Source organism: Rosa chinensis, chromosome 5 (assembly GCF_002994745.2).
Source record: "Rosa chinensis cultivar Old Blush chromosome 5, RchiOBHm-V2, whole genome shotgun sequence".
Classification (NCBI taxonomy): domain Eukaryota; kingdom Viridiplantae; phylum Streptophyta; class Magnoliopsida; order Rosales; family Rosaceae; genus Rosa; species Rosa chinensis.
This window is the reverse complement of record NC_037092.1, coordinates 7969395-7992709: the sequence shown is the minus strand read 5'-3', so window position 1 is coordinate 7992709 and position 23315 is coordinate 7969395. Positions and strand designations below refer to the sequence as shown.

Genomic DNA, 23315 nt, shown 5'->3' with positions numbered 1-23315 from the left:
CATCTTCAAGAGAAGAGCTGTAAATCCGAACATTCTAAAAACCTAAATGCCCTACAATTTAGGGTCTTTTCTAGAACAAAATCCTCAGCTAAATTAGCCAGGCAAGATCAGTAATCACACTCTTTAACAACAATTCATTAACTCTCACATACATTGTAGCAACAAAATTTGCACAAAGTGCCACAATCTTTACGCCATGAAAGTAAAAATCAGTTGAATTAATTGCACAAACTGAAGCACAGTCATCACAAATTAGCTGAATTCACAACACGTACATCATATACTGATGAACATAACTCAATGAACAAACAACAACGCATACTAGTCGATTCCGAATAAAGCGAAAAGATTTGAACAACAACTTAGTAAACAAACTCAAAATGCAAATCATAGTAGCTCAAAATTTTTGGCTGAATCGGATCAATTTGCAAGTGAAGACCTGAGGGGGCAATCGCAGAGCCTCGGACTTGGGGAAGCACAAGTCGTCGAGGGACTCGCTGCGGCACCACCGGCACTTGGGGTTCTGGGAGCACTGCGCTTCCGACGACATGTCGCAGCAGCTGGGGATCTGATTCTTAACCAACCGGATCCGATTCGCAGATCCGCCGGAGAAGGTTGATAAGACGAGGATGAGGAGGAGCAGGAGGACTGGGGCGAAGCCCTTGAGTTTGGGAGTTGAAGTGGAAGTCTTGGCGGTGGTGGTTGCCGCCATTGGAGGCTGTGTTTAAGTTCGTCTCCGCCGCGTCGCTTGCTCCGATGTTGGCAAGTGTAGAGAGTTCAATGACTTTTTTCGGACAAAATAGTGACTCTTTAACTATAAATGTCAGACCTGAGATAATTGATTTTTTACTATTTATTCTCTTTCTTGGCCCCAAAAAGAAATTATTTAATGCTACTAACTAGTTATCAGAACAACTTAAATGAGCAAAAATTTAATAAAATTCGTAGTAATTCGAGTTGATTTAAAGAAAATAAAATAAAATAACTTAATTTATCATGTTTGAAGATTGAAAATTAATTGTTCGGTGTTTCTAACCAGTTTCATAATTTTAATCAATACAGTGGTTTAGAGGTAAGCATTTTTCAGTAATCGACAACATCTAAACTTCAACATTAGTTTTTTAGTTTGCTTCAATTATCAGTTTAGCCTCTGATAAATAATGGTGTAACTATTATTACTGATTTCTTTTTCTTTTTCTCTCTTCACTCTGAATCTCTAATAATGTAATTTAGGTATCAAATATGCTGTTTGACGTTGGGCTCAAACATAATCTACACAAAGCAAGAAAATATTTGTATTCCATGAGACTATAGTTATTAACGGTGTTGATATTTTAAAATTTAAATTTAATTTATTTAATTCGAGAGTTATCACTAACACCTCGAACTGGATAGTAATTTTTTTTAAGTTTTCTTTTCCGATTCTTTTTTTATCGCAAGTGTTTTTTTAATTGCGTTAGCGAGTTATTAATACAATTAGTATTAGAACCACGATCTTCTAATAAAAGTGAAATAAAAGTACTAAATGTAATTTCGAAATAATAATTAATCAATTTTCGTGAAGTATAAACTAAATAAAACTCGGAAAGCAATAAGAGAGAGGAAAACGTTTAAGAGACGAACACTGACCGACACGCGATTACAGCTTCATTCCCAAACCAAATTCCTCTATTGGTTCTCCGATAACTCAAAAGCTTGGGTTTTTGCAATTCGTCTCTTCCCAACAATCTCCTTCATGATTCTTATATGCCCAACAACAACATAGAGCAAAAGCTCGATTTAGGTTAAAATTCAATGGACGGCGATCATCACAACCCCAATTCTGAACTCGAAGCCGACGCTTTGTCTTCTAGGGTTTTCGATTTCTCGCTGCACGAAGACATCCCCAGTTCGAAAGTTCAATACCCGCCGGTAATATTCACTCTCTCTTTGTTTGTTTCTGAAATTGGGCTTCGTGATTCTGTTCGTTTTTGTCTGTGTGTGATAAAATTATTTATAATATCGTAAAGTAAGTTTTTGGTATTTGTTGGGTAATTTTGGAATTTGATCAGTGTCTGGACGTATTTGATGATGAATCGTAATAAAGTCTCAGTATTGAAGTGAAAATATGGATTGTGTGTGAGATATGGAAGCAAAATTGGAGAGGGGAGAAGGGAAAAATTTTAAGTCTTTTGGTGATTGAGCATGGTTTGCTGGCTGTAATTTTGACTTTTTGCTTCCTATTTGCAACTTGTGAAGTTCAAATTAGTTAAAATTTGGATTAGCTAAAAGGGTTGTTTGTACTGTCTTTTGATTACAGATTGATAGAGAAGATAAAAATCGTACAGAGAATAAGTGTAGTGATGAACAGAAAATGACAGAATCTAGAGAAGATGACTGTGAGGTACGTGGGAAGGATAACGAGGCATCAGAAGCCTGCCGTTCGGAGCGAAAGAAGTACTTTTATTATGATGCTCCACATTTTGAGGATACGGGGGTTTGGATACCTGTTTCCGTTCCCCCTATGTTGCAAACAGAGCATGAAGAGTGGGCGAAAGGTTTTTCCGCAAATGGGGGGTTCTTTCCCGAGAATGACATGGGTTGGGGCCAGTTTATTGGGGATGAGAAGGAGATGACTATGTGGGATGTGATGGTCGAGATGTTGCTTGCGGCCCGTGGGAAAGTAAGTTCATTGGCTTCCCCTGATATATATGGATGTAGACTTTCATGGATGTCCGACAATCTACTTGAGCAAGCATGGCAGGAAATGGCCCAAACACTCACAGATGCTAACCTGGCTCATGTACACGAAATTCTGGAAGCAGATCCACCAAAGTGGCTGGCCGATAGTTCTGCGTCTTCTTGTATGCTCTGTGGCGTGCAGTTTCATCCAATCATGTGCTCTAGGCATCACTGTCGGTTTTGTGGAGGAATATTTTGTGGTGACTGTTCCAAGGGAAGGAGTCTATTGCCCAAAAAGTTTCGTGTTGCAGATCCTCAGCGAGTCTGTGATGTATGCTGTGTAAGACTTGAGTCTGTACAGCCGCATTTAATGGACCAAGTAAGTCATGCTGCTCAGGTGCCAACCCATGATCTTACTGACCTTAGCACTTTAAGATCATGGGTTAATATTCCTTGGGGACGGTCCATGGAGTATGAGATATATAAGGCGACAAATGCAATCCAGTGTTATAAGAAGGTAAGAGTATAAAGTGTCAAGACTGTCTAACATGTATGTTTGATGCCTACTGTTTTGAAAGACAGTGAATTAAACGTACAACTGCTGAAATTGTGTTACAGAATCTTTATTTGTATTGGTTGTCTAGTTTAATGCTGCTGCTGCAAGAATTAGTTCCTCCACTGATCATAACATACACAATAATCATTAATTTGGTTATTAGCAGAATATGTCTTCTCTATATGAAATTAACATGGATTCTTAGTGAAAGTACCTCATGGATTTAATTGGTCAGGTATGTGCCCTAAAGCCTGAGAAGTCAATTCCCGATGCCATTCTAAGACAAGCAAAAGGCCTTGCAATAATCACTGCTGTCAAGGTTGGAGTTATGGTTACCTACAATATAGGTACAGGACTTGTGATTGCTCGCAGAGAAGATGGCTCTTGGTCCCCTCCATCTGCTGTTTCAACCTTCGGTGTAGGATGGGGAGCCCAGGTGAAATATTTTATCTCTTAACATTCAATTGTAATTTTCTGTCAGATCATATACTTTATTCAGATTTTGTCAAATAGAAGGAAGGAACTACATTTAAGATGTAATACAGACCAAAAGCATTAAATCTCGACAGTTTTCGAAAAACATATGATTTTTGCAAAAATACAACTCTTTTGCTATCTTCGTTTTGAATTGAACATTCTTGTGTCATGTTCATTTAAGATGTTTGTAATGTGATGTCCAGCCTGCCAAACTTGTCGTTCCAGTCTTGTGTGTCTTTTCTATATATCTGTGGACTTAAGATATGTACCACTTCCGCGTTTTTATTGCAGGCCGGAGGGGAGTTGACGGACTTTATCATTATTTTGAGAACAAGTGATGCTGTAAAGACATTCAGTGGTAATGCTCATCTGTCAGTTGGAGCCGGCTTGAGTGCTGCAGTTGGCCCCTTTGGAAGGGCAGCTGAAGCTGATTTTCGAGCCGGTGATGGTGGTTACGCTGCTTGTTATACGTACAGCTGCAGTAAAGGTGTGTTTATATTGAAGTTCAGTATCTTGTTTACCTTTTGGAATGTGTTTCTTTGTCTTTTTCATATTGTGCAGTGTTTTCTAATTAATACCACCACCCATCCTTGGATTTGCAGGCGCATTTGTTGGATGTTCCCTTGAAGGCAGCATTGTAACCACCCGCACACAAGTGAATTCACAATTTTATGGCAGCCAGTCACTGAATGCACCAGATATACTTCTTGGCTCGTTGCCTAAGCCACCTGCGGCTGCCACTCTCTATCGTGCACTTTCAGATCTATATCAGAAGCTTGATCGTTGACAAAGTTGAGTACGTGTCTTATTTATGTGCTGAATCACACTGATCGTGGGGGGCGGGGGGAATAAATTGTTGAACTGTGTCTATATGTTGATGTGCATATGCTGTGAAGGTTCTTTGCTGCCATTCTTTGCCCATGAAACACTGAATGGGGTATAGCATGTCCACGGGGAGTACAGCAAGGGAACAAAAACGTTCCTTAATAGATAAAGCTTTGCTTTCTATTGTCAAATAACCTTTATCAACTTCCTGTATATATTCATACCATCTTCCTTTGTATTTGTAAATATGACCCATTGGAGAAAGCCAGAAACTTGGTGAAAAGAGAAATCTTTCTTAGAAGACTTTTGATTTGTTGAGCATTATCTGCTTTTCTGATTTGTTTTAACAGCAAGTGTTTACTAATGATGTCACTTCTAGGGTTCATTAAGGTGTGCTTGTAAACGAAGCCTTTACAACATGTGGCCTACGTATAAGGAGTGTGAATTCCAGTCTCTCCGTAGTGTTTTGATGCCTATGCTGTTCTCTTCCGATGTCATGTAACCAAATCGATTGGCTAAGAAGCTAAAGATAAGGTTCCATTTCTCATTACATTAGCAGCAGAAAATCGATTCCTGCTCTCCGATTCTTGTTTATCAACTTCGCGACTTTCGAAAGGGGTGGTTGAAGCAAGGTTGAAATCTGCTTACTAAAACCTATTATTGGATGATAATTTAGTAACGAAACAGTAATGAATTTGAGCACAGTAAACCAGCAGAACTGTAATTGAAACAATAAGAATAGCGAACATTTAGCACATAGTCGCATGACATCGGTCAGAAATCCATAGCTTTGGTTAACTTTCATATCCAAATTCTGTCTCAATCTCGAATCCAAAACAAACAAACATCCAAGACAGAAAAATCAATCCTACCAACTGTAAACATCCAAGACAGAAAAATCAATCCTACCAACTGTATGGGGGCAGAGGACAAGTACATAAATTGAAGAATGAGTCTAAAGAAGGGGCAAACACCACCATGAACTATTTATAAATTCAATTTTTAGTTCTCTTTTGTTGAGGAAAAAAAATGAAAAAGAGAAGAAAAAAAGAAGAAAAAAACAAAAACAGCTGCTCCTAATTACTGTACTTCTAGCTGACTTAGAACACCCAGGACATGAAGTTGAACTCTCCCAATCCATCCTCTCAAGCCTGTCCCTATCTGCAGCACTAAGATAAGTCCTTGAACAAATCCAGAAAAAGCGAGAAATTCTCCAAGCACCAACATCCAGCCGAGAATCGATTCCCACTTTACCTGGTTTTCGTGCTCCCAAGAGTGAGTTCAAGATCATCCGATACACATTCCTCGATCCTCTCACCTTCCCATGGTTTCACTAACCCTGTTGCATTGCTCCCAAAGGCAAACTCAGCTGCCATCCCATCTGCCATTGGAACATCGCCACTGTGGTCTAGACCTGCAGCAACTACTGGGGAACATGTTCCACTTTGCCCGGGAGTCCACATCCGAGACCCACCACCTGACAAGGCCTCCTTCAAACCAAAAGGGTTCCGTGAGACCAGGCTGAATGTAGGGGATGATGGCCCGCTTTGGAGCCCGGCAAGCCATCCCGAATCAGGAAGAACCTGGCGACCGGGGCTTGGCGGGGTGGAAGAGGGCAGGAAAGAATAATGCTGGCTACCCCAGTTTGAGCCAGCCACAGCTTCATCCCAGTCGCTTTTGGTTCGAGGAGTACGCGAAGTTGGGGAGCTCAGCGGTGGTGTAACTGGAGCACTAATGGAGCCCCCTGGAATGAACAGCTGCGGGAGCTTGGATGTGGCAGAGGATGAGCCTGACGATGAGAGGGTTTTAAGCCATGGGATGAGAGAATTGGCATCAGCATTGCCGTTTGCATTCGCTGGATAGCGAGCTGGACTCGGGAAGGAAGACGAGGCAGGACTGGGATTGTATGATGCACATGGACTCGGATTGTAGGATGCACATGGGCTCGGTTGGTATGATGAACATGGACTAGCTGATGTCGACCCTCCCATTATGTCCATGCGATCCACAGGTTTGCATCCCTGCAGCAATATGAGACAAAATTGTTCAAAGATTTAACATTTCACAATACTTCCTAACTGTCCCCAAAAAACAAAAAACAATCCAAGTGTTCGAGTCATTCTTCCTAATCATTGAACTTTAACTAATGTCTACCTTTTGTACACTCTTTTTCCATCCCAACCTAACTTATACTAGTTGCTATTTTTATCACATAAATACATTCTAGCACACAAGCAACATTAGTGCCCACAACCACAATTTAATATATACTTAAAAATGGTGGCACAACTGTAAGTAATTGACCAATTGCACTCCAAAACAGCGACAAAGTAGAAGAGGAAAATAATGTACAACTGCGGCTACTTAATGGTTCTCCGGCCCCCCTCCGCGACACGCCACCTCCCAACATGTTCCCTCTTCCTACACGCTTTACTTTACCTTTTCTTTAGTCTTTACTTTACTTTTACTGCCTCTCAAACACACAATTACAATTTTAACCCCAAGATGGGAATCCATGAATTTCTACCCAAATTTCCGAAAACAACATTCTTTAACACTAGGTCAAGAAATTGACAACGAAACGAAGAAGAAGAAAAAAGCACCGCCTCCACGAGCCATCATATATGCCCATGTTATCTATCTACGCGTAATTAGCGGGGCAGTCGCCGCAGAATTTTCAAACAAATCAATAATTTGCGTGACAAAATGACCGAAATGCCCCCGCGTCCGAAGCAGTAAAACGAAAAAGAAACGAGCAGAGAATACGGAAAAGGTGAAAAAAATTTCCGATTATCGGAATCTTTTTCAGAAAGAGAAGAAACAGTCCCCCAGAGAGAGAGAGACTCAGAAAAAGAGGGAAAAGAACATTCACTTGCATTAAAGCCAAGTGAAAGTTTTGGGAGGTGAGAAAAGCCCCAGATGACAAAACTACCCTCCAGCAAACACTCGTACGTTTTATAAACAGACGTGTCAGTGAGTTCAGAGGTAAGGGTATTTTGGGAACAGGAAAAAAGCTCCTGCAGGTCCCCTCTGAGCTGTGCAGTTCATCGTGTTCATATAAGAAACCGAAACACAGCGAATCTCAAAGTCCCCTCGTTTTCCGTGCGCTACGCCCTGTCGTCATTAACGTAACGTACACCGGTAGATGCGAAACCAATCAAATCAATAATATACAAACCAACCTCAACCGTCCGATCACTGCGATCGGACACGGCGGACGTTAGTAAAAAAAGAAGAAGCTTCAACTGAAATAAGATTCAAATACAATCGGATCCGTAACGGAAACGGAAGCGATTGGTGCACCGGTGACCGGAAAATTGAGTAGTAAATAGTAATTAACAGTTTACCTTTCGGTAAGTGGTGCCGTCTTCTTCGACGGTCCAACCGGCTTCGTTGCAGAGAGCTTTGAGGACCTCGTTGTTGTCGCAGTGCTTGGGGAGCTTGTAGTTGCCGTACATACGGAGGCCGGAGTAGATCTTCGCGGCGATGGCGCGGCGCCTCCGCTCCCGCTTCTTGTTGTTCTCCCTCTCCTTCCACGTAGGCATTCTCGTCCCTGACGTCATCATTAATCGGCGGGGGTTTGGTCGGGATCCCGACGGGGAGTTCAGACCGGCGGGAACCGGCCGGCGACGACGACGAGGTGGTGGTGGTGGTGGTGTTTGTTGGCGGTTTTGAATATGGGAGAGAGAGAGAGAGAGAGGAAGAAATGAGGGGGGGGTTTGGACAAGGCGAGCTAAATACAAGTGGTGGGTGTAAATGGGCGAGGTTGGGGTGAAAACTACGAAACTGCCACTGCTTTATTTTGTGTCTCTGACTCCGGAATCACGGGGCTTAACACGTGTTTAGGCTTTTTAAAAAGGCCGGGAGGTGCGAGTGGACTCGTGGCCTTCGACTTTCGTGGTAGCCACCCGGGCAGTGGAGGAGACGACGTCGTTTGGTGTTTTAGTAGAACCTGACATTATTGCTTGCTAATTTGTGTTTAGATTCATGATTATCGTTTTTGCCAACAAAGGGGGCAAGTTGATTAGGGGTTAAAAGGGGAGGGGTAGAATGGGAAATTGAGGAGGTGAGGTGGATAGGATTATGATTAGAATTGTAATAATGTTCTGTGGACCATCGAAATTCAAACGGTCGTATTCAGTTTGACCAAGCTTGCCTTGGCTAGTTTTGACGATCTGCCTTGAGCCCTAATGTTTTCCGTCAAACTAGTTGGAGTATTTGACTAAGCTTTCCGGTTCAACTAATTCAAGAAATTAAAAAATGAGTGATAGTGAACTCGTTTGAGGGATTTTAAGCAATAGTACTATTTGAATGAAAAATCTTAAACAAAATATTGGAACCTTATTACAAACCAATCATAAATTGAAAATTGCATTTTTTTAGGTACAGACAAAATATCAGAGACTTAGTTCCTCAGTTCGCTTTAATATGTCTCTTTATACAAAGTAATCAAACATAAAACCTTAAGATTATATCTGCTTTCCATTTCAAAAGTGTCATCAAGCCTGAAACATTTTTTACAAAAGTGCTACTAAATGAGTAAATGTTAGGATTGTTCGACACACCAATTACAATTGAGAAAATCAAAACTTTCGTATCCAATTCATAGTATCTCTTGGTATTGCATATCAAATCAGAAATTATCACCGCTACACGACCCATTTTGAAGTCTGTCAATGTGTGATTGGGGCAATGGACGGACCTAAGCCTAAATTTGGACATGAACTATTATGGCTAATTAAAAACAAAAGAAGTTAATGATGGTGCTTAGGGTTTTAATTGCCAATAAGGAGCAACTAGCGTAGATTAGCTTAGGGCGGTGATGAGTGTATAATCAAAAGTCAAAGAAACATGAGTCATGGGTGGGACAGAGATTGCGACCGATGGGCCGGGTTGCTTGCCGGCGTGCGGTGGCTACGATACGCCAGAGATGGTGCTGCTTTCTTTTGTCTTTTGTCGTTTGTCAGTGGAGCCACTGACATGCGTGAGCTGAGAGAGAGAGGGAGAATTGTTTGTTGGTGGTGCAGTACGTGTGATATGATAGCATGAGGCTTCTTCACCAGAGAACAAAGGTCCGATCTCTCTAGTTTCACGTATGGTTCTGGCTACTGATCCGTATAAAAAAACTGACATGATTGACGTCCAGGAAGTGATGGACTACTTTTTTCTGATAGGACCGGAGCCAGGGACGTTGTACGGGCCCGCCCTTGCGCCACCTTGCCAGCTAGCTTCTCGTGGATGGTCTGGCTCCACCTTCCCCAATCATATGTATGCCTTGGTCTTCGATCGGCCGATTTGTGGCTTTATATATGCCACCGCGTTAACTCCGATCTACCATTCGATCAACCATACTGTCCGATACTGCGTTAACACGATGGAGTATTCCACAATCTAGGGTATGTAAGATATTTTCACTAAACAAGAGTGCTGAGGAAGAAATCTACATAAAGATAACTTCTACAAATTAATGGGCAAAATGAAGTGACGTCCGTGAGTTGTAGGTTGTTTGTCATTTCATTAATTTGTAAAATTAACAATATATAAAGAATGAGTTCAACTTCATTGATGCTGAAAATGTTGGATTGAAAATTATAACAATGATAAAAAAAATACAAAATGATCAGTAACAAATAAATTTCTACATGCGCGCACATCTTTATCACGTTAAATCATAATTCGGTTGTTTAGCTCATATTATATTGACGGAGCTTAATGATGGTTGGGTCTAACACAGATTGATAATGAAGCAAAGTAACGAGCACAACTGTAGACGTGTTCAACTCCACCTTACATGAGACTTCTTCTTCGATTCTTCGATTCAAGATCAGGACTCGTCTTGTATGATAGTATGCTAGTGTACTATACACTCTTTGTATTTTATAAATTTATATTTTATTACATCAAATTTACCAAGTTTATATTTTATTACATCAAATTTACCAACAAAAAGAGTCTGTAATATAACAATACTAGAAAATATTTCTATTTCTATTTTCAAAACATTGAAGTACTTATTTAACCAATCGTGCATCTAGGGCATAAAGATTTGATTTGATTTGATTTATACTTTAATTTAGTATTAATGTAATCCATCCTAGGTCTACCTTATTAATCTATGTCTAGGAGATTGGAAAGCAGCAAGCAACCTGCAAATTTTGGCAGCTTCCTACTTGTAAAACCGTTGAAGATAAGCTTAAGAAATCAAAATTATGAACTAAGCAAACAAGGACAGCAGGGTCATACACGTCCAGAAAATCAACCACCTACACGTGCGCCGCGGACTCCACGATCGTATCAAAACCCGATTGCAACCCACGCCCTCGGGTCCGCCACTTCCCCTGTGAGAGTGAGACAGAGGCTTTTGGCGCCTTTTTTTGTTTATTGTGTTCCCCGTGGTGCGTGGCACCGATTGTGGGGTTTTAATTAGTTGTGGTGGGGATCCACCTTTAATCATGTCCGTCCGTCGCATCGGCGGGGCCACGTGATGTCCGATATGCCCGCCACCCACGAGGCATTGAGAGGCCTTGCCCTCATTCAATCTCAGCTCCTCTGTAACCCATGAAACCTTTTTCTCCTTGGGCTCTTTTAATGGGCCTTTGTAGTTGCATGTTATGGGCTGAAAGGCCAACCCTGGACAAGGCCCATTCGCAAAGTGGGCGGTCCGACATTTGAAGGTTGGAGAAATGGCGGTCGGGGGTGGAATTAGGATATAAAGTTTGGAAGGGGTCGAAGGTTATAAGTTTATTATTTCACAAATAGTAATTATTAACTCTTTAAGCTGAAAAAGAAAATTATATATTAACTCATTATAGTGTTAAGTAGTTTTGAAAAGAGCTGAGTTTTATTTGTGAGGGGGTTAAGTCAAAGACAGATTTCACATTTTATATGATACATGAGGCAACTATTGAAGATTTGGATAAATGTTGGGCCGCCGAGGGGGGTGGTTGTTGTCTGGTCTCCGACATGCATGATAGTAGGTTCGTCCTTGATGGCGGCCTATTATCAGAAGGTCAGATGAAAATACGAAAAGTAATATTCCTCAGCGGCAAATAAGTTAATATTAGAGCAAGTGCACCCGTAGTCAAGAAAAGGCAAAGTCGAGAAGTCAAAAATTCGACCAGTCAAGTTACTATTCACCGCCACTGGACATAGGTTTGCACCCGTTTTTTTCTTGCCCGGGCAACACTGTTCACATTTTTACTGTTTTTTCTCCATTTTACTGTTCACTTTTCTGTTTTTTTCTGCTTTTTTACTGTTCGCTTTTATGCTTTTTTACTGTTTACTTTTCTGCTATTTTACTGTTTACTTTGCTCGTCTGACCCGACCCGCCTGTTTCTCCCTCCTTCGGCGTCCTCCGTCCACGGACCCGGCTCCCCCGAGGTCGCCTCACCTAGTCCGGCCACTCCGTGGCGTCAGCCGGCCCGGACGCTGCCCCCAGGCCGAGATCGAAGCAACCCCAGGCCAAGATCGAAGCAACTCGAGGTCGCCTCACCTCATCTGGCCACTCCGTGGCGTCAGCCGGCCCAGACACTGCCCCCAGGCCGAGATCGAAGCAACCCCAGGCCGAGATCGAAGCAATTCCTTGGCGTCTGTTTCTCTTCTCTCTCTGCAGCCCCTGTGAGGTCAGCCACGTTCTGTGGTTGGCCGAGCTGGCAGCCGGATGACTTCGGGCAAGAGTTTAGTCATGGGCTTGCCCCTTTTTTTGACCTCAGTCATGTAAAGCCAAAGTTTGGCTGGTCAAGAGTTTGCCGATGGAAGACTGTTTCTCTCCATGCCCGGTCACCACATCATCATTCTCTCACTTTGCCCGGGCAAAGTCATACCGGTGGACTTGCTCTTAGGTTGTTTTGGTATTAGTGCATAATTAGATGTCTTGTCCCCAACATGCATGTGATGGCAACCTATTATTGGAAGGCCATATGGAAATATTTCTCAACGGCAAATAAGTTAATATTAGGATGTTTTTGTACTAGTGCATAATTAGATGTCTTGTCCCCGGCATGCATGATAGTAGGTCCACCCCTGATAGTAGGCCTACTGTTGGAAGGTCGGACGGAAATACAAAATGTAATATTTCTCAGCGGCAAATAAGTTAATAATGCATAATTAGATGTGTTGTTCCCGGCATGCATGATAGTAGGTCCGCCCCTGATGGCGGCCTACTATTAGATAGTCAGACAACAATACGAAAATTAATATTTCTCAGCGGCAAATAAGTTAATATTAAGCTGTTTTCATACTAGTGCATAGTCGTATGACAACATATATTATCACGATCGAGTTTGACGATTGATACCCAAAACCATTTTAGGTATCGATGGTTGTTCTTTGGAAATATCTTGCGCTGAGTATTTGGATCACAATATGATATACTCTTTCTCCCATTAACCCTGACAGATAATTTATGTTTCAAAGGTCACATTTCCTAAACAAACCACAAAAGTCTAAAGACTTTTTTAACGGTGATCGGAGGAATAATTATACAATTTTTATACTTATCTGTAACCAAAACGTGTGGTGGCGTAACGGGCTAATCTCAAGCCATGTGTACGGCTGACGTTGGGAGATGCTTACCTTTCCTTTAAAAAACAGCCTTACCCTTTAAACAATCAAATCCCTTGATTATAGAGGGCCGCCCACCAAAGCACGCATGTCACTCCCACCCCCTCCTAAGCACGCAAATATTAAAGACAGATGAATTTCAATCAGGCGTTTCCCAACTCCAATAATAGAAATCAGAAAACGTGAACGCTCAAGCAAACCCTAAACCAGAATCATATACTAATCAGATTTTTTCTTGCCAAATTTTGTCTCTAACTAACCTAATGCAAAATAAGAACCGATAAAAGCATTAAATCATAACCCAACTGACTGAGAAAAAAAAGGTCATTTCATAGTCCGTGGTATGTTTCTGTTTGGGGTGTTAGGGTGAGGAGGTAGTTAAATTGATTGTTGAACCAAATTGAAAATCAACGAGATCATAGCTAGCGGTTATTATGACATGTTCAATCGCCAATTATCTCACAGTGACTTATAAGTTAACATCATAATTACACATGACTAAAAATCACCTTTTCACGTATCACTCATTTTTGTTAGATAAATCGGACGTGTTATATAACACATGGCTCCACCCACAAGTTTCTCGTAATGCTAGATTCAGACTAATTAATCCAGTATCCAATCGAAGGTAATATCCAGATAATCACTTCCTTTATTCCTTTCCTATGAGATATCCTTCTTTTTCTTTGGGATATATAGAATAAAACGAATTTACATAGATAGAAAATTCTTACGCGTTTCGAGGACAAAGGATGCCCAAACATTTCGAGAAGCACGACCCAAACGAATCGTTTTCGGGATTTGAGAGTCCACCGCAGTAGCCTTCTCTGCAACTTCGTTAGTCCCCCTTGTCTTATAATTCGCCAATATTCTCGTTACGTTTGCCCCAAGCTTTTTTGAAATGTAGTGAAGTTATATTCTTTGAAACTGTTTCAACGATTAGTCAAACTGCGTTTCCTATCTTGTTCTCTTCAATTTCTCCAACGAAAAACCAAATATGCGAGTATTGGGTGGTTTTTTCTGGGCATAAAAGTACGGTAACTGCACAACCTACTCTGTCCGGAGCTTCCATTATTTCCTTGGGCTAGCATTTCCTTCCTTCACACCATTTGGGATTTTGGATTTCAGGGATTTGCGATTGAAAATCCGGATTTTGTGCGACTTGAATTGGTGGATGAAGATTAAAGGATTGAATCTTTGCTGGGATTTTGGAGTTCTGCGGAGTAGCTGACACATTGCTTACTGGGTTTTTTTGGATCAAAGTTTTTGGGGTGATTAATACATTGCTTACTGGGTTTTTCATTTGGGGTTATTGGGTTGGTGAATTAGGATGGATGAAGTTCAAGGCGTTTCTGGATCTCTACCTCCTTTTCTTTCCAAGACATATGAAATGGTGGATGATTGTTCGACTGATTCAATTGTGTCTTGGAGTGCGAGTAATAGAAGCTTCATTGTCTGGAACCCTCCGGAGTTCTCCAGAGATTTGTTGCCAAAGTATTTTAAGCACAACAACTTCTCTAGCTTCATTAGGCAGCTCAACACATATGTAAGTGGCTGAGATTCCCACTTCAGTTCAGATCATGTTTGTTTTGCCTTGTTCTTTGACATTGGGATATGTGTGATTGGAGTCGTGCTTTATTTGCTTCCAGTTTGCTAATTTTGATTCGAATGTGTTTCAATAGGGTTTTCGAAAGATTGATCCGGAGCAATGGGAATTCGCGAATGATGATTTTGTTAGAGGTCAGCCACAGCTTATGAAGAACATCCACAGACGAAAGCCGGTGCATAGTCATTCTGTGCCGAACCTCCAGGTCCAAGGACAAGGACAAGGGAGTTCATCGTTGTCTGAAGCTGAAAGGAAGAGTATGAAGGATGAGATTGAGAGGCTGAACCATGAAAAAGAACGCCTTGCTGTGGAGTTACAGAGGCACGAGCAGGAAAGGCAGGGAATGGAGTTGCAAATGCAGTTCTTGAAGGACCGCTTGCAACATATGCAACGGCAGCAGCAAACCATGGCGTCTGTTGTGGCTCGAGTTTTGCAGAGACCAGACATTGCCTTGAATCCTTTACCGCAGTTTGAACTCTGTGGCCGGAAGAGGAGGTTTTCAAGTGTCGATTTGGCCTATGATCAGGTCAGCATTGGAAGTGGTCAGATGGGGAGTTGGGAAAATGTAACTGGAGGAAATATGGAGATGGGAAAGGTACTGCAATTGGAGTCATTCCTGACATTTTGGGAAGATACCATTCACGATGTTGCTGAGACTCAACTTCAGGCTAATACAAACATGGAGTTAACTGAATCTACAAGTTGTGCCGAAAGCCCAGCTGTATCCTGCATGCAACGTATTGTTGACCATCAATCTAAATCCCCCACAGCAATTGATATGAATACGGAGCCAGCTGCAGCTGTTTCTCCTGTGCCTGCTCGAAGTGTTTCTCCTGCACCTGCTGGGAGTGTTTCTCTTGAGCGTGCTAGAAGTGTTTCTGCCGAGCCTACTAGAAGTGTTTCTCTTGAGTGTGCTAGAAGTGTTTCTCCTGAGCCTACTAGAAGTGTTTCTCTTGAGCCTGATGCCTCAAAACAACAACCCTCAAAAGAACAAACAGCTAAAATTACTGGTGCCGGGGTCAATGACTTGTTTTGGGAACAGTTCTTGACAGAGAATCCCGGTTCAACAGACTCTCAGGAAGTACAGTTAGAAAGAAACGATTCCGATGGTAGGGGGAACGAAATTAATCCAAGTGATCATGGCAAGTTGTGGTGGAATATGAGGAATGTAAATAACCTTACAGAACAGATGGGGCATCTCAGTCCAGTAGAGAAAACATGATGCTATTTGTTTTTTCTGGGATTGTGCTGCCCAGTAGCTTACATATTATATTTTAGGTATGAATGTTTATTTTCTCTTTAGGGCACATATATATACATCTTCTGTGTTTGAGTTCATTTTCTTCTTGATTCTATCTTTAGTTCAGTCGAGTATCTTACCATACGCTAATTGCTATTCTTATACCTTTGAAACCAAATAATAACATTAAACTTCTGTCTAAATTCTACACCTTTTTCTTTTAATCTCATTTCCTTAGAAGGGACATATATGTTTCTCAACAGTCAACACTTCTTGCATTAGTTATTCAATTTGTTTTGAGTATGCCCCTTAGAATTTGCACCCCCCCCTCCTCTCCTCTCTCCCTTGCTATTGAAGATGGTAACTGGTTGCTTTGAAGTTTAATAATCTCAATTGTGGCGTATTCCTTCTCTGCTTCTCTGGTATTTCTTGCAAGTTGAATGATGGATCTTTCAGCAATCAGCAAATAGGTAAAGCCAGAATTGTTTAGAGTTGTTTGGTAAACATTGTTGGTAAATTGGTAGTTTCACTTTTCAACTTCAAATCCAGGGTGGATTCTGTTGTAACTGTGAATTTAGGCTTGTTGATGACATTCACACATGTTGAAGCAATAGATCAAAGCTATAATTGCAGCTAGAAATGTAACAGTGATAGTTATCTATTATTCTTTTTACAATATGATCATAAGTTTGGCTACCACTAACAAAAAAAAAAAAAAAAAAAACTAGTCATTGCAACATTGATCATTCTGTAGTTCACTACCAAAACAGGTTTGATTCAAATCAAACCATACCTGCCGGAATACCTTGATGATGAGATCATGGTATTCATCGGAATTCAGTGTCAGGTAACAAGCTAAGAGCTCTTCAAGATCGTCTGGCCGGGTAATCTTTTTCTCCACAATCATCTCAACCATGGAATCTCTGAAGTCCTGTTGCGGGTCGAATGAGCACTTCACCACTGCAAAGCTATCCAAGCCTGTTCTCACCTGCTGCACCTTTCTCTCCTTAGCTGCCTTTTTCGCTTTCGCCATCTCTTGGAGAGCTTTGAATTTGCAGATTTCAACTCTTGAAGCTGTTCTTGGAGAGCAAACTCTGACTCTGTTACTCCGCTTTGGTCTTGGTTTCCTCTGTAAGTCCCTGCTTATGTAGAGAGATTTCCTATGTTTCTCACTCTTTTCCATCACCTCTTGTATTTTCCTTTCCTTCAATTTTTGCCAATCTGAAGTGGGCTTTTCTTCAGAACCTTCTTCTTCAATTGTTTTGAGATTCGAAGATGCATAATGATATTTCCTTGCACCAGAAGCCAATCCATGCTTACTATCCTTCTCCTTTGTCAACATTGTTCTTGCTGCTAACATTTCCAGTACATCATCCTCTTCGCCTGTTTTGCTTGATCTCTCTTCTGATTCCTCTGCTTCTCTTTCTAATTCTAACCCCTTCTTCCCTGAAACTCCTTTATTTCCTTTCCTCAACTTCCACTCTCTAGCATTCCCACTTTTACTCATGCCTATCACCTTCGAGGGCTTAGCTTCAAATTCTTCATCGGATTCATACCGAACCGATCGTAATGCACCCCTACTCTTCTTCTCTCCTTCAACACTATCCTCACCAAAAGACAGCCTCCAATATCCATCAACACCATCATCATCACCATAGAATCTGCCACCACCCCCACTGGCAATCCTTGGTGAACCCAAAGATGGAGAATTCCGCTTCCCTTTTCGATTTACTTTACCGGGTTTTGACTCTGAATTGCCAGTCTTTTGCTTGAACTTCGAAAGCCATGAACTTGGAAAGACATGGGAGATCAAAGAAGGCTTAGAAGTAGAAGAAGAAGCAGAAAAGGAAGGTGGAGGCTTTTTGGTTTTGCTACCACTACCCCACTTCATTGTTATGACTGTGACTACTTGAATTCTCTTCTTTTGGGTTGAGAATTGTTTGAGGAGTTGCAGAGAAGCAAAAGGAATTGGAATTGGAACTATAGGATATTAGGATGAGTAATTGTAGCAGCGAAAGGAGGGTCGGTTAGGGTGTTAATAGGAACGTGGGGTCTTACTGCGTTTTTCAAAAGAAAGGCCCGCCCTAAATCTTGTGACCACTTCAAGCACTTTTCCCTACTTTTCTGGATTCTACCAGGCAAAAAGATTGGTGCCCATCATTATGGGACCTCTAACCTAGTGGCCCCAACATTCCTTTACACCAATGAAAACTGAACCCTCTTGAATCTTCTTTGGTACAGAACTTAGATCATAGAACAAACGCACCCAGAAACATAATTAAAATGTTTATGATTTAGGTAGTACTGTGTACGAGGATATTGGATGATGGGTAGGATTTAGAATAGGAGTAGTCCATTATTGTGATTGAGTTGGACAACTACTAGGTTTAAGAGGTTGAGGGAAAAATGTTCAATTGCACTGTCCTTGCAATTTGTTTTTTGTTTGGTTTCTTTTGGAGCAGAAACAGCAAGGGGAACTGGGTTGTTTTTTCTTTTTGGTCATTTATACTGTTTAGATGAACCAGATGAGTTGCTTTTTCTTTGCTTTGTTGCTTTGTCTTTGGTTCGGAATTTTCATGACTTTTTACTACTTTAGTAAAAAAGAGTAGTAGTACAGTACAGCGGGCAAGAGTAGTTGAATGTAACAGGGTTGTGTGAATTGGGTGACCAGAAAGTTGGAGGAACCAGACTTGATGGTTTGCTAATATTTCTGATTTGGGCTTGTAAGCTTTTAATGCATTTATCTAAAGTTATTTGGATCTGGTGGTTTTGAGTACTTTTTGTAGATGCCCAATGCAGAATGCAAATGAACTTTGCCAGCTCAACCAACCAAAGGGAAAATTTTGGTTTAGGGTTTATCACTTTATTGTAGGTATCTACTTCCTTTTACAATATGACATAAAAAGTGGATTTCTGATTAAGGGTTTTGGCTTGTTTAATCAACACTAATAAGTATATTCTTAGTTGAGGCATTTCAAAAGTTTAGAATGTATAGTGATTAAGATATATCTCCAAAAGCTTGTGTATGAAGAAAGGTACCAATCTAGCATTTCCAGTTGGTAGGTGGCAGTAGCAATGATTTCAAAGGTAGAAGGGTCCATTTTCAAGTTCGTTCCAAGGTTTGGTCTATAGGGGCCAGAACCATCTTATCGGATCGTGCAATTCCTCCATATCCTTCATATTTGGTCAACTTGTGCATCAATATTGATAAGTAAAAAGTAATTCTAATTGGCCAAATGCAATCAAGATCTTAGTCTGAGGTTGTTGGTAGAATGGTGGATCCATATTGAAGTTGAGTATACAAGAACTATTCTTTGATTTCGACTTTGGAACCATAAGACTCAAGAGAATAAATTGCTTGTCATTTTCCAAAACAAGTCATGCAACTTATGAATTGGGTTTTTCTCTTTTTACTAATTTAGAATGAACTTTTGCATGAGAGCTCTGTTTTACATGGGGTCCTAGTCAGTTGCAACATCAAATCTTCTTAACTGAAATTTGGGATGGTAGTTTACTTTGTTGCTTCAAATGGGATATTCAGAACTATAAGTTTCTCCTTTCTGTGCTTTCTTTTTGATGGCGTGGGGTGAGAAATCTGTTTGTCCCTTTCTTTTCTGATGTTCAAAGTCATTCTGGTGGAAGTGTCAACTCTAACCTTGTATGAAACAGAACGTGCACCAAACTGACCCATGATCATAGTAAACATTTCACAAGAATGAGTATGCTCCATGCAACAGAAAGCAAAAATCCTGACAATGAAGTGATTCCCAAATAAAAGACGGAAAATAAAAGACGGAACCATCTCCACAATCGTTCTGTTTATCATTCCATTCTTCGGTAGATAATGCACACCAACACATCTTAAACTTCATCAATGGCCAAACAAACCCCATGTTCTTTTCTTCTTGTTCTTGTTCTAGGGGAGCTTTTCTTTGAAGGGGTTGTGAATGTCCAGAGTGAGTATATATCTGCAGTTGGTGATCCAGAAATGAGAAGAGACAGTCTTCGGGTTGCGATAGAGTCATGGAATCAATGCAATGAGGTCGGAGAAGAAAATCTTCAGACAGGTAGCCCAAGAGCTGCTGATTGCTTCGACATATACAGAGTTTATTCACCACAGACAAATAGTAGGCTTCCTATCATTCTCTATTTCTTTGTGAATTTTTAGAGGATGATGAACACAACTATTTTCTGTGCACATTCATGCCTCGTTACTTCAGTAAATTTGTATATGAAAATTTTGCTATGGCTTTTAGATGTGCATGTGTTTTACATTAGCTTTGCGTTATAGAAGTGATTAGTTTTATTTCAGGTGACAGTTGCTCTATCTGCAATGAGATGCCCTATGTATTAGTCCACAGAGTTACAGATGCAGACAACAAGTTAACGACAGGAGAGCCTTTTCTTGGTCTGCAACCGAAGTCTCAGTTTGATGTAGACCTTTACGCGGCGGATAAGGAACTCTATTTGGGATCTAAATGTGAAGTTGATGACACACCAAATCCATGGCAGTTTTGGATGATCATGCTCAAGAATGGCAACATGGACACTACCGCTGCCAGATGCCCGAAAAATGGTCAGAAAGTTGGACCATTTAGGCCTGACTACAACGCCTTTCCTTGTTTCGGAGATGGCTGCATGAAGCAGCCATATATTTACCATGACTATACCAAGTTGCGGTGGCCTGACACAACTACTCTAAAGGGAAGGTTTTTCGGGTCGTGGGACTCAAACTGGGATGTGAGTAGAGGAACGATGGGGAACACTTCTTACTATTCTGTTACTTGGGAAAAGAAAATTGGAGAAGGAAGTTGGGTTTTCCACCATGTCTTGAGAACTTCAACAAAGTATCCATGGTTGATGCTGTACTTGAGATCAGATTCCACACATGGATTTTCTGGTGGCTACCATTACTCTACAAGAGGGATGTCCAAAATTGTAAGTTACCCATTTCCTTGTACTTAAATGTGTCCAATGGAAACTGTAACCACTTGATATTTTCTTTCATTTTGCATATTTTCATGGCAAAAAGGAGTTTGAAAACAAGGTATCTATAATACCTCTATAAAATGTTCTAGGACAAAGTTTAGCAATTGCCTCCTCAACTTTAAACGGTTTTCTTCAGTGGGCATCCAACCTACATGTTTAGTTAACGAGAAACAATAAAAAACTGGTCATAATTCAGGGGAGAACCACTGATCTTTAGTCCTATTCAAAAGGCACATTCATGTAGCTTTCTTTTAGAAGTTTTTCTTGCAAGCAAAACATTCTTGTGGATTCGTATGAATGTATTTGGTTTGCTCAAGATTGAGTGATCAATGATGAATTCACCATGATATGCAGATTCCAGAATCACCAAATTTTAAAGTGAGGTTCACCTTGAATGTGATCAAGGGAGGGGGTCCTCACAGCCAGTTCTACCTAATGGACATGGGGAGCTGTTGGAAGAACAATGGGCTGCCTTGTGATGGCAATGTGACTTCAGACGTCACCAGATACAGTGAAATGATCATAAATCCACAAACACCTGCATGGTGCAAGCCAGAAAAACTTGATGTATGTCCACCTTACCACACATTCTCTAATGGAACTAGAGTTCATCGAAATGACACATCCCGCTTCCCTTATGCGGCTTATCACCTGCACTGCTCACCCGGGACTGCAGAGCATCTTGAAGCTCCTTCTAATTTGTGTGATCCATATAGCAATCCTCAGCCTCAGGAGATAGTTCAAATCTTGCCACACCCTGTTTGGGGTGAGTATGGGTACCCTACAAAGCAAGGGGAGGGTTGGATTGGGGATTCAAGGACTTGGGAGCTTGATGTTGGGAGGTTATCACAATCACTTTACTTTTACCAGGTTTGATACTTATTGTGATGAAAGACTAAATTTGATCCAAATGGTTCAAATGTGAACTAAGAGAACTAGTTTGATACTTATTGTGATGAAAGACTAAATTTGATCCAAATGGTTTAAATGTGAACTAACAGAACTAGTGGTTAATTTGCAGGATCCAGGAACTAGACCAGCTAGAAGGCAATGGATGTCTATAGATTTGGGGACTGAAATTTTCAAAGATCCAGATCAAGTGGCTGAGTGGACTGTTAGTGACTTCAACATACTTGTGCCTGAGCAATGAATGAAGACGAAGAGACACTAACTAGCTTGACTGTTTGAGCTTCAAACAATCCGATGTTAAAAGGCCTAAAGGCTACCTTCTACCTGAAGGATTGAGTTTTAGACAGAATCAATCACCAATCTTTTTCTCCTATCAAATTTTGGATATTTCAGCAACATAAACTTACACAACAAATAGCTTGCTTGAAAGTTAATGCGCAGCAGAGCAGTCCCAAAACGGCTTTCTGATATAGGTTTTAATTGATGCCTACCATTTTTACAGTCTTGAGTCTCTTAGATTTTTTCCCTCTATATATCTTTGCTATTGCAACAATATAAAAAGTAGTTTTATATGTTTATCGTTATATTATCTAGGAAGTTATATTAATTGATTAGACAAAACAACCTGTCATCATAGATTCATACCCAAACTTCATCGAATCTCAAATGTTTAAAATTTTTACATGATTTCTGAAATCTTTCACGTAGAAACAAATGGATATAGAATATATAGTCTGCATGTATTTTTTTTTTTTTTAAAGGAAATTATGGAGTTTTATTCAAATAAAGACATTATAACAGGAGACTCAAACCCTAAACCCCGTGTCAAACTATAAGAGTCATTCAAAAGCACATTTTGAATAGGATAATTATCACAAATGGTACCTGAACTTTTCCTCTATTTTATCGATGATACCTGAACTTCAATTTTGATCACAACCAGTACTTGAACTTTTCGATTTTATTTTAAATGGTACCTAAGGCCACATTTGGTCACTATTCCGGCTAAAAAACCCAATCTAAAAAAAATAAAAATAAAAAAACAAGTTCAAGGCAAGTCTATTATCAAAAAATCATCACTATATATGATCACAACCCTTGAAATCATCAAAAATCATCACTTTGATTGCCTCCCATGCCGTTTTTAGTCAAAATAGTGACCGGAGGTGGCTCTAGGTACCATTTAAAATGAAATCAAAAAGTTCGGGTACTGGTTGTGATCAAAATTGAAGTTTAGGTACCATCAATAAAATTGAGGTGTAGTTCAGGTACCATTTGTGATAATAACCCTTTTGAATAATAGCATAACCCTCTTACATCGAAACAAAGTCTCTATTGCTTCAAAGTTCCAAATTGATGAAATAATATTGAGTAGATAAAGTGGTTCCATACTCTTTTCAATCTAATATTGAGTTTCATGTTGTAGAGAATTAGATAATTGTATGTATTCATCTCACCATAAGGTTTATATAGAGTTACATCATGTATAC

General features: G+C 40.5%; 5 protein-coding genes across 5 annotated transcripts; 3 read left to right on the top strand and 2 right to left on the bottom strand.

The window, feature by feature from the left end:
- Positions 1-1594: 1594 nt before the first annotated feature.
- Positions 1595-4840, top strand: LOC112167589. The gene is made up of 5 exons (XM_024304628.2): positions 1595-1911; positions 2300-3178; positions 3453-3653; positions 3986-4181; positions 4297-4840. The coding sequence occupies exons 1-5, from the start codon at positions 1795-1797 to the stop codon at positions 4479-4481; spliced, it is 1578 nt and encodes a 525-aa protein (XP_024160396.1). The 5' UTR covers positions 1595-1794; the 3' UTR covers positions 4482-4840.
- A 522-nt stretch (positions 4841-5362) lies between these two features.
- LOC112167590 (BES1/BZR1 homolog protein 4) lies at positions 5363-8237 on the bottom strand. Its single transcript, XM_024304629.2, has 2 exons — positions 7867-8237; positions 5363-6540 (listed from the first exon to the last, which is right to left on the bottom strand). Exons 1-2 carry the CDS (start codon positions 8083-8085, stop codon positions 5770-5772), a joined length of 990 nt encoding a protein of 329 aa, XP_024160397.1. The 5' UTR covers positions 8086-8237; the 3' UTR covers positions 5363-5769.
- A 5497-nt stretch (positions 8238-13734) lies between these two features.
- On the top strand, positions 13735-16025 carry LOC112165287 (heat stress transcription factor A-4c). The gene is made up of 3 exons (XM_024301777.2): positions 13735-14113; positions 14210-14627; positions 14764-16025. Exons 2-3 carry the CDS (start codon positions 14412-14414, stop codon positions 15907-15909), a joined length of 1362 nt encoding a protein of 453 aa, XP_024157545.1. The 5' UTR covers positions 13735-14113; positions 14210-14411; the 3' UTR covers positions 15910-16025.
- A 419-nt stretch (positions 16026-16444) lies between these two features.
- On the bottom strand, positions 16445-17910 carry LOC112165288 (transcription repressor OFP5). Its single transcript, XM_024301778.2, has one exon. It carries the CDS (start codon positions 17816-17818, stop codon positions 16652-16654), a length of 1167 nt encoding a protein of 388 aa, XP_024157546.1. The 5' UTR covers positions 17819-17910; the 3' UTR covers positions 16445-16651.
- Positions 17911-19460: 1550 nt separating this feature from the next.
- On the top strand, positions 19461-22440 carry LOC112165286. Its single transcript, XM_024301774.2, has 4 exons — positions 19461-20054; positions 20240-20865; positions 21271-21786; positions 21938-22440. The coding sequence occupies exons 1-4, from the start codon at positions 19802-19804 to the stop codon at positions 22064-22066; spliced, it is 1524 nt and encodes a 507-aa protein (XP_024157542.1). The 5' UTR covers positions 19461-19801; the 3' UTR covers positions 22067-22440.
- Positions 22441-23315: the final 875 nt, after the last annotated feature.

What these genes read in the sequence shown, in the direction of transcription:
- LOC112167590 (XM_024304629.2), bottom strand. Translation starts at nt 8,085, where the DNA reads ATGATGACGTCAGGGACGAGAATGCCTACGTGGAAGGAGAGGGAGAAC. An exon ending in ACGGCACCACTTACCGAAAG is followed by an intron (nt 6,541 to 7,866) that starts GTAAACTGTTAA and finishes ATATTGCTGCAG; the next exon opens with GGATGCAAACCTGTGGATCG.
- LOC112167589 (XM_024304628.2), top strand. Translation starts at nt 1,795, where the DNA reads ATGGACGGCGATCATCACAACCCCAATTCTGAACTCGAAGCCGACGCT. An exon ending in CGAAAGTTCAATACCCGCCG is followed by an intron (nt 1,912 to 2,299) that starts GTAATATTCACT and finishes TTTTGATTACAG; the next exon opens with ATTGATAGAGAAGATAAAAA. An exon ending in GTGTAGGATGGGGAGCCCAG is followed by an intron (nt 3,654 to 3,985) that starts GTGAAATATTTT and finishes TTTTTATTGCAG; the next exon opens with GCCGGAGGGGAGTTGACGGA.
- LOC112165286 (XM_024301774.2), top strand. Translation starts at nt 19,802, where the DNA reads ATGGCCAAACAAACCCCATGTTCTTTTCTTCTTGTTCTTGTTCTAGGG. An exon ending in TTATTCACCACAGACAAATA is followed by an intron (nt 20,055 to 20,239) that starts GTAGGCTTCCTA and finishes GTTTTATTTCAG; the next exon opens with GTGACAGTTGCTCTATCTGC. An exon ending in CAAGAGGGATGTCCAAAATT is followed by an intron (nt 20,866 to 21,270) that starts GTAAGTTACCCA and finishes CATGATATGCAG; the next exon opens with ATTCCAGAATCACCAAATTT.
- LOC112165287 (XM_024301777.2), top strand. Translation starts at nt 14,412, where the DNA reads ATGGATGAAGTTCAAGGCGTTTCTGGATCTCTACCTCCTTTTCTTTCC. An exon ending in TTAGGCAGCTCAACACATAT is followed by an intron (nt 14,628 to 14,763) that starts GTAAGTGGCTGA and finishes GTGTTTCAATAG; the next exon opens with GGTTTTCGAAAGATTGATCC.
- LOC112165288 (XM_024301778.2), bottom strand. Translation starts at nt 17,818, where the DNA reads ATGAAGTGGGGTAGTGGTAGCAAAACCAAAAAGCCTCCACCTTCCTTT.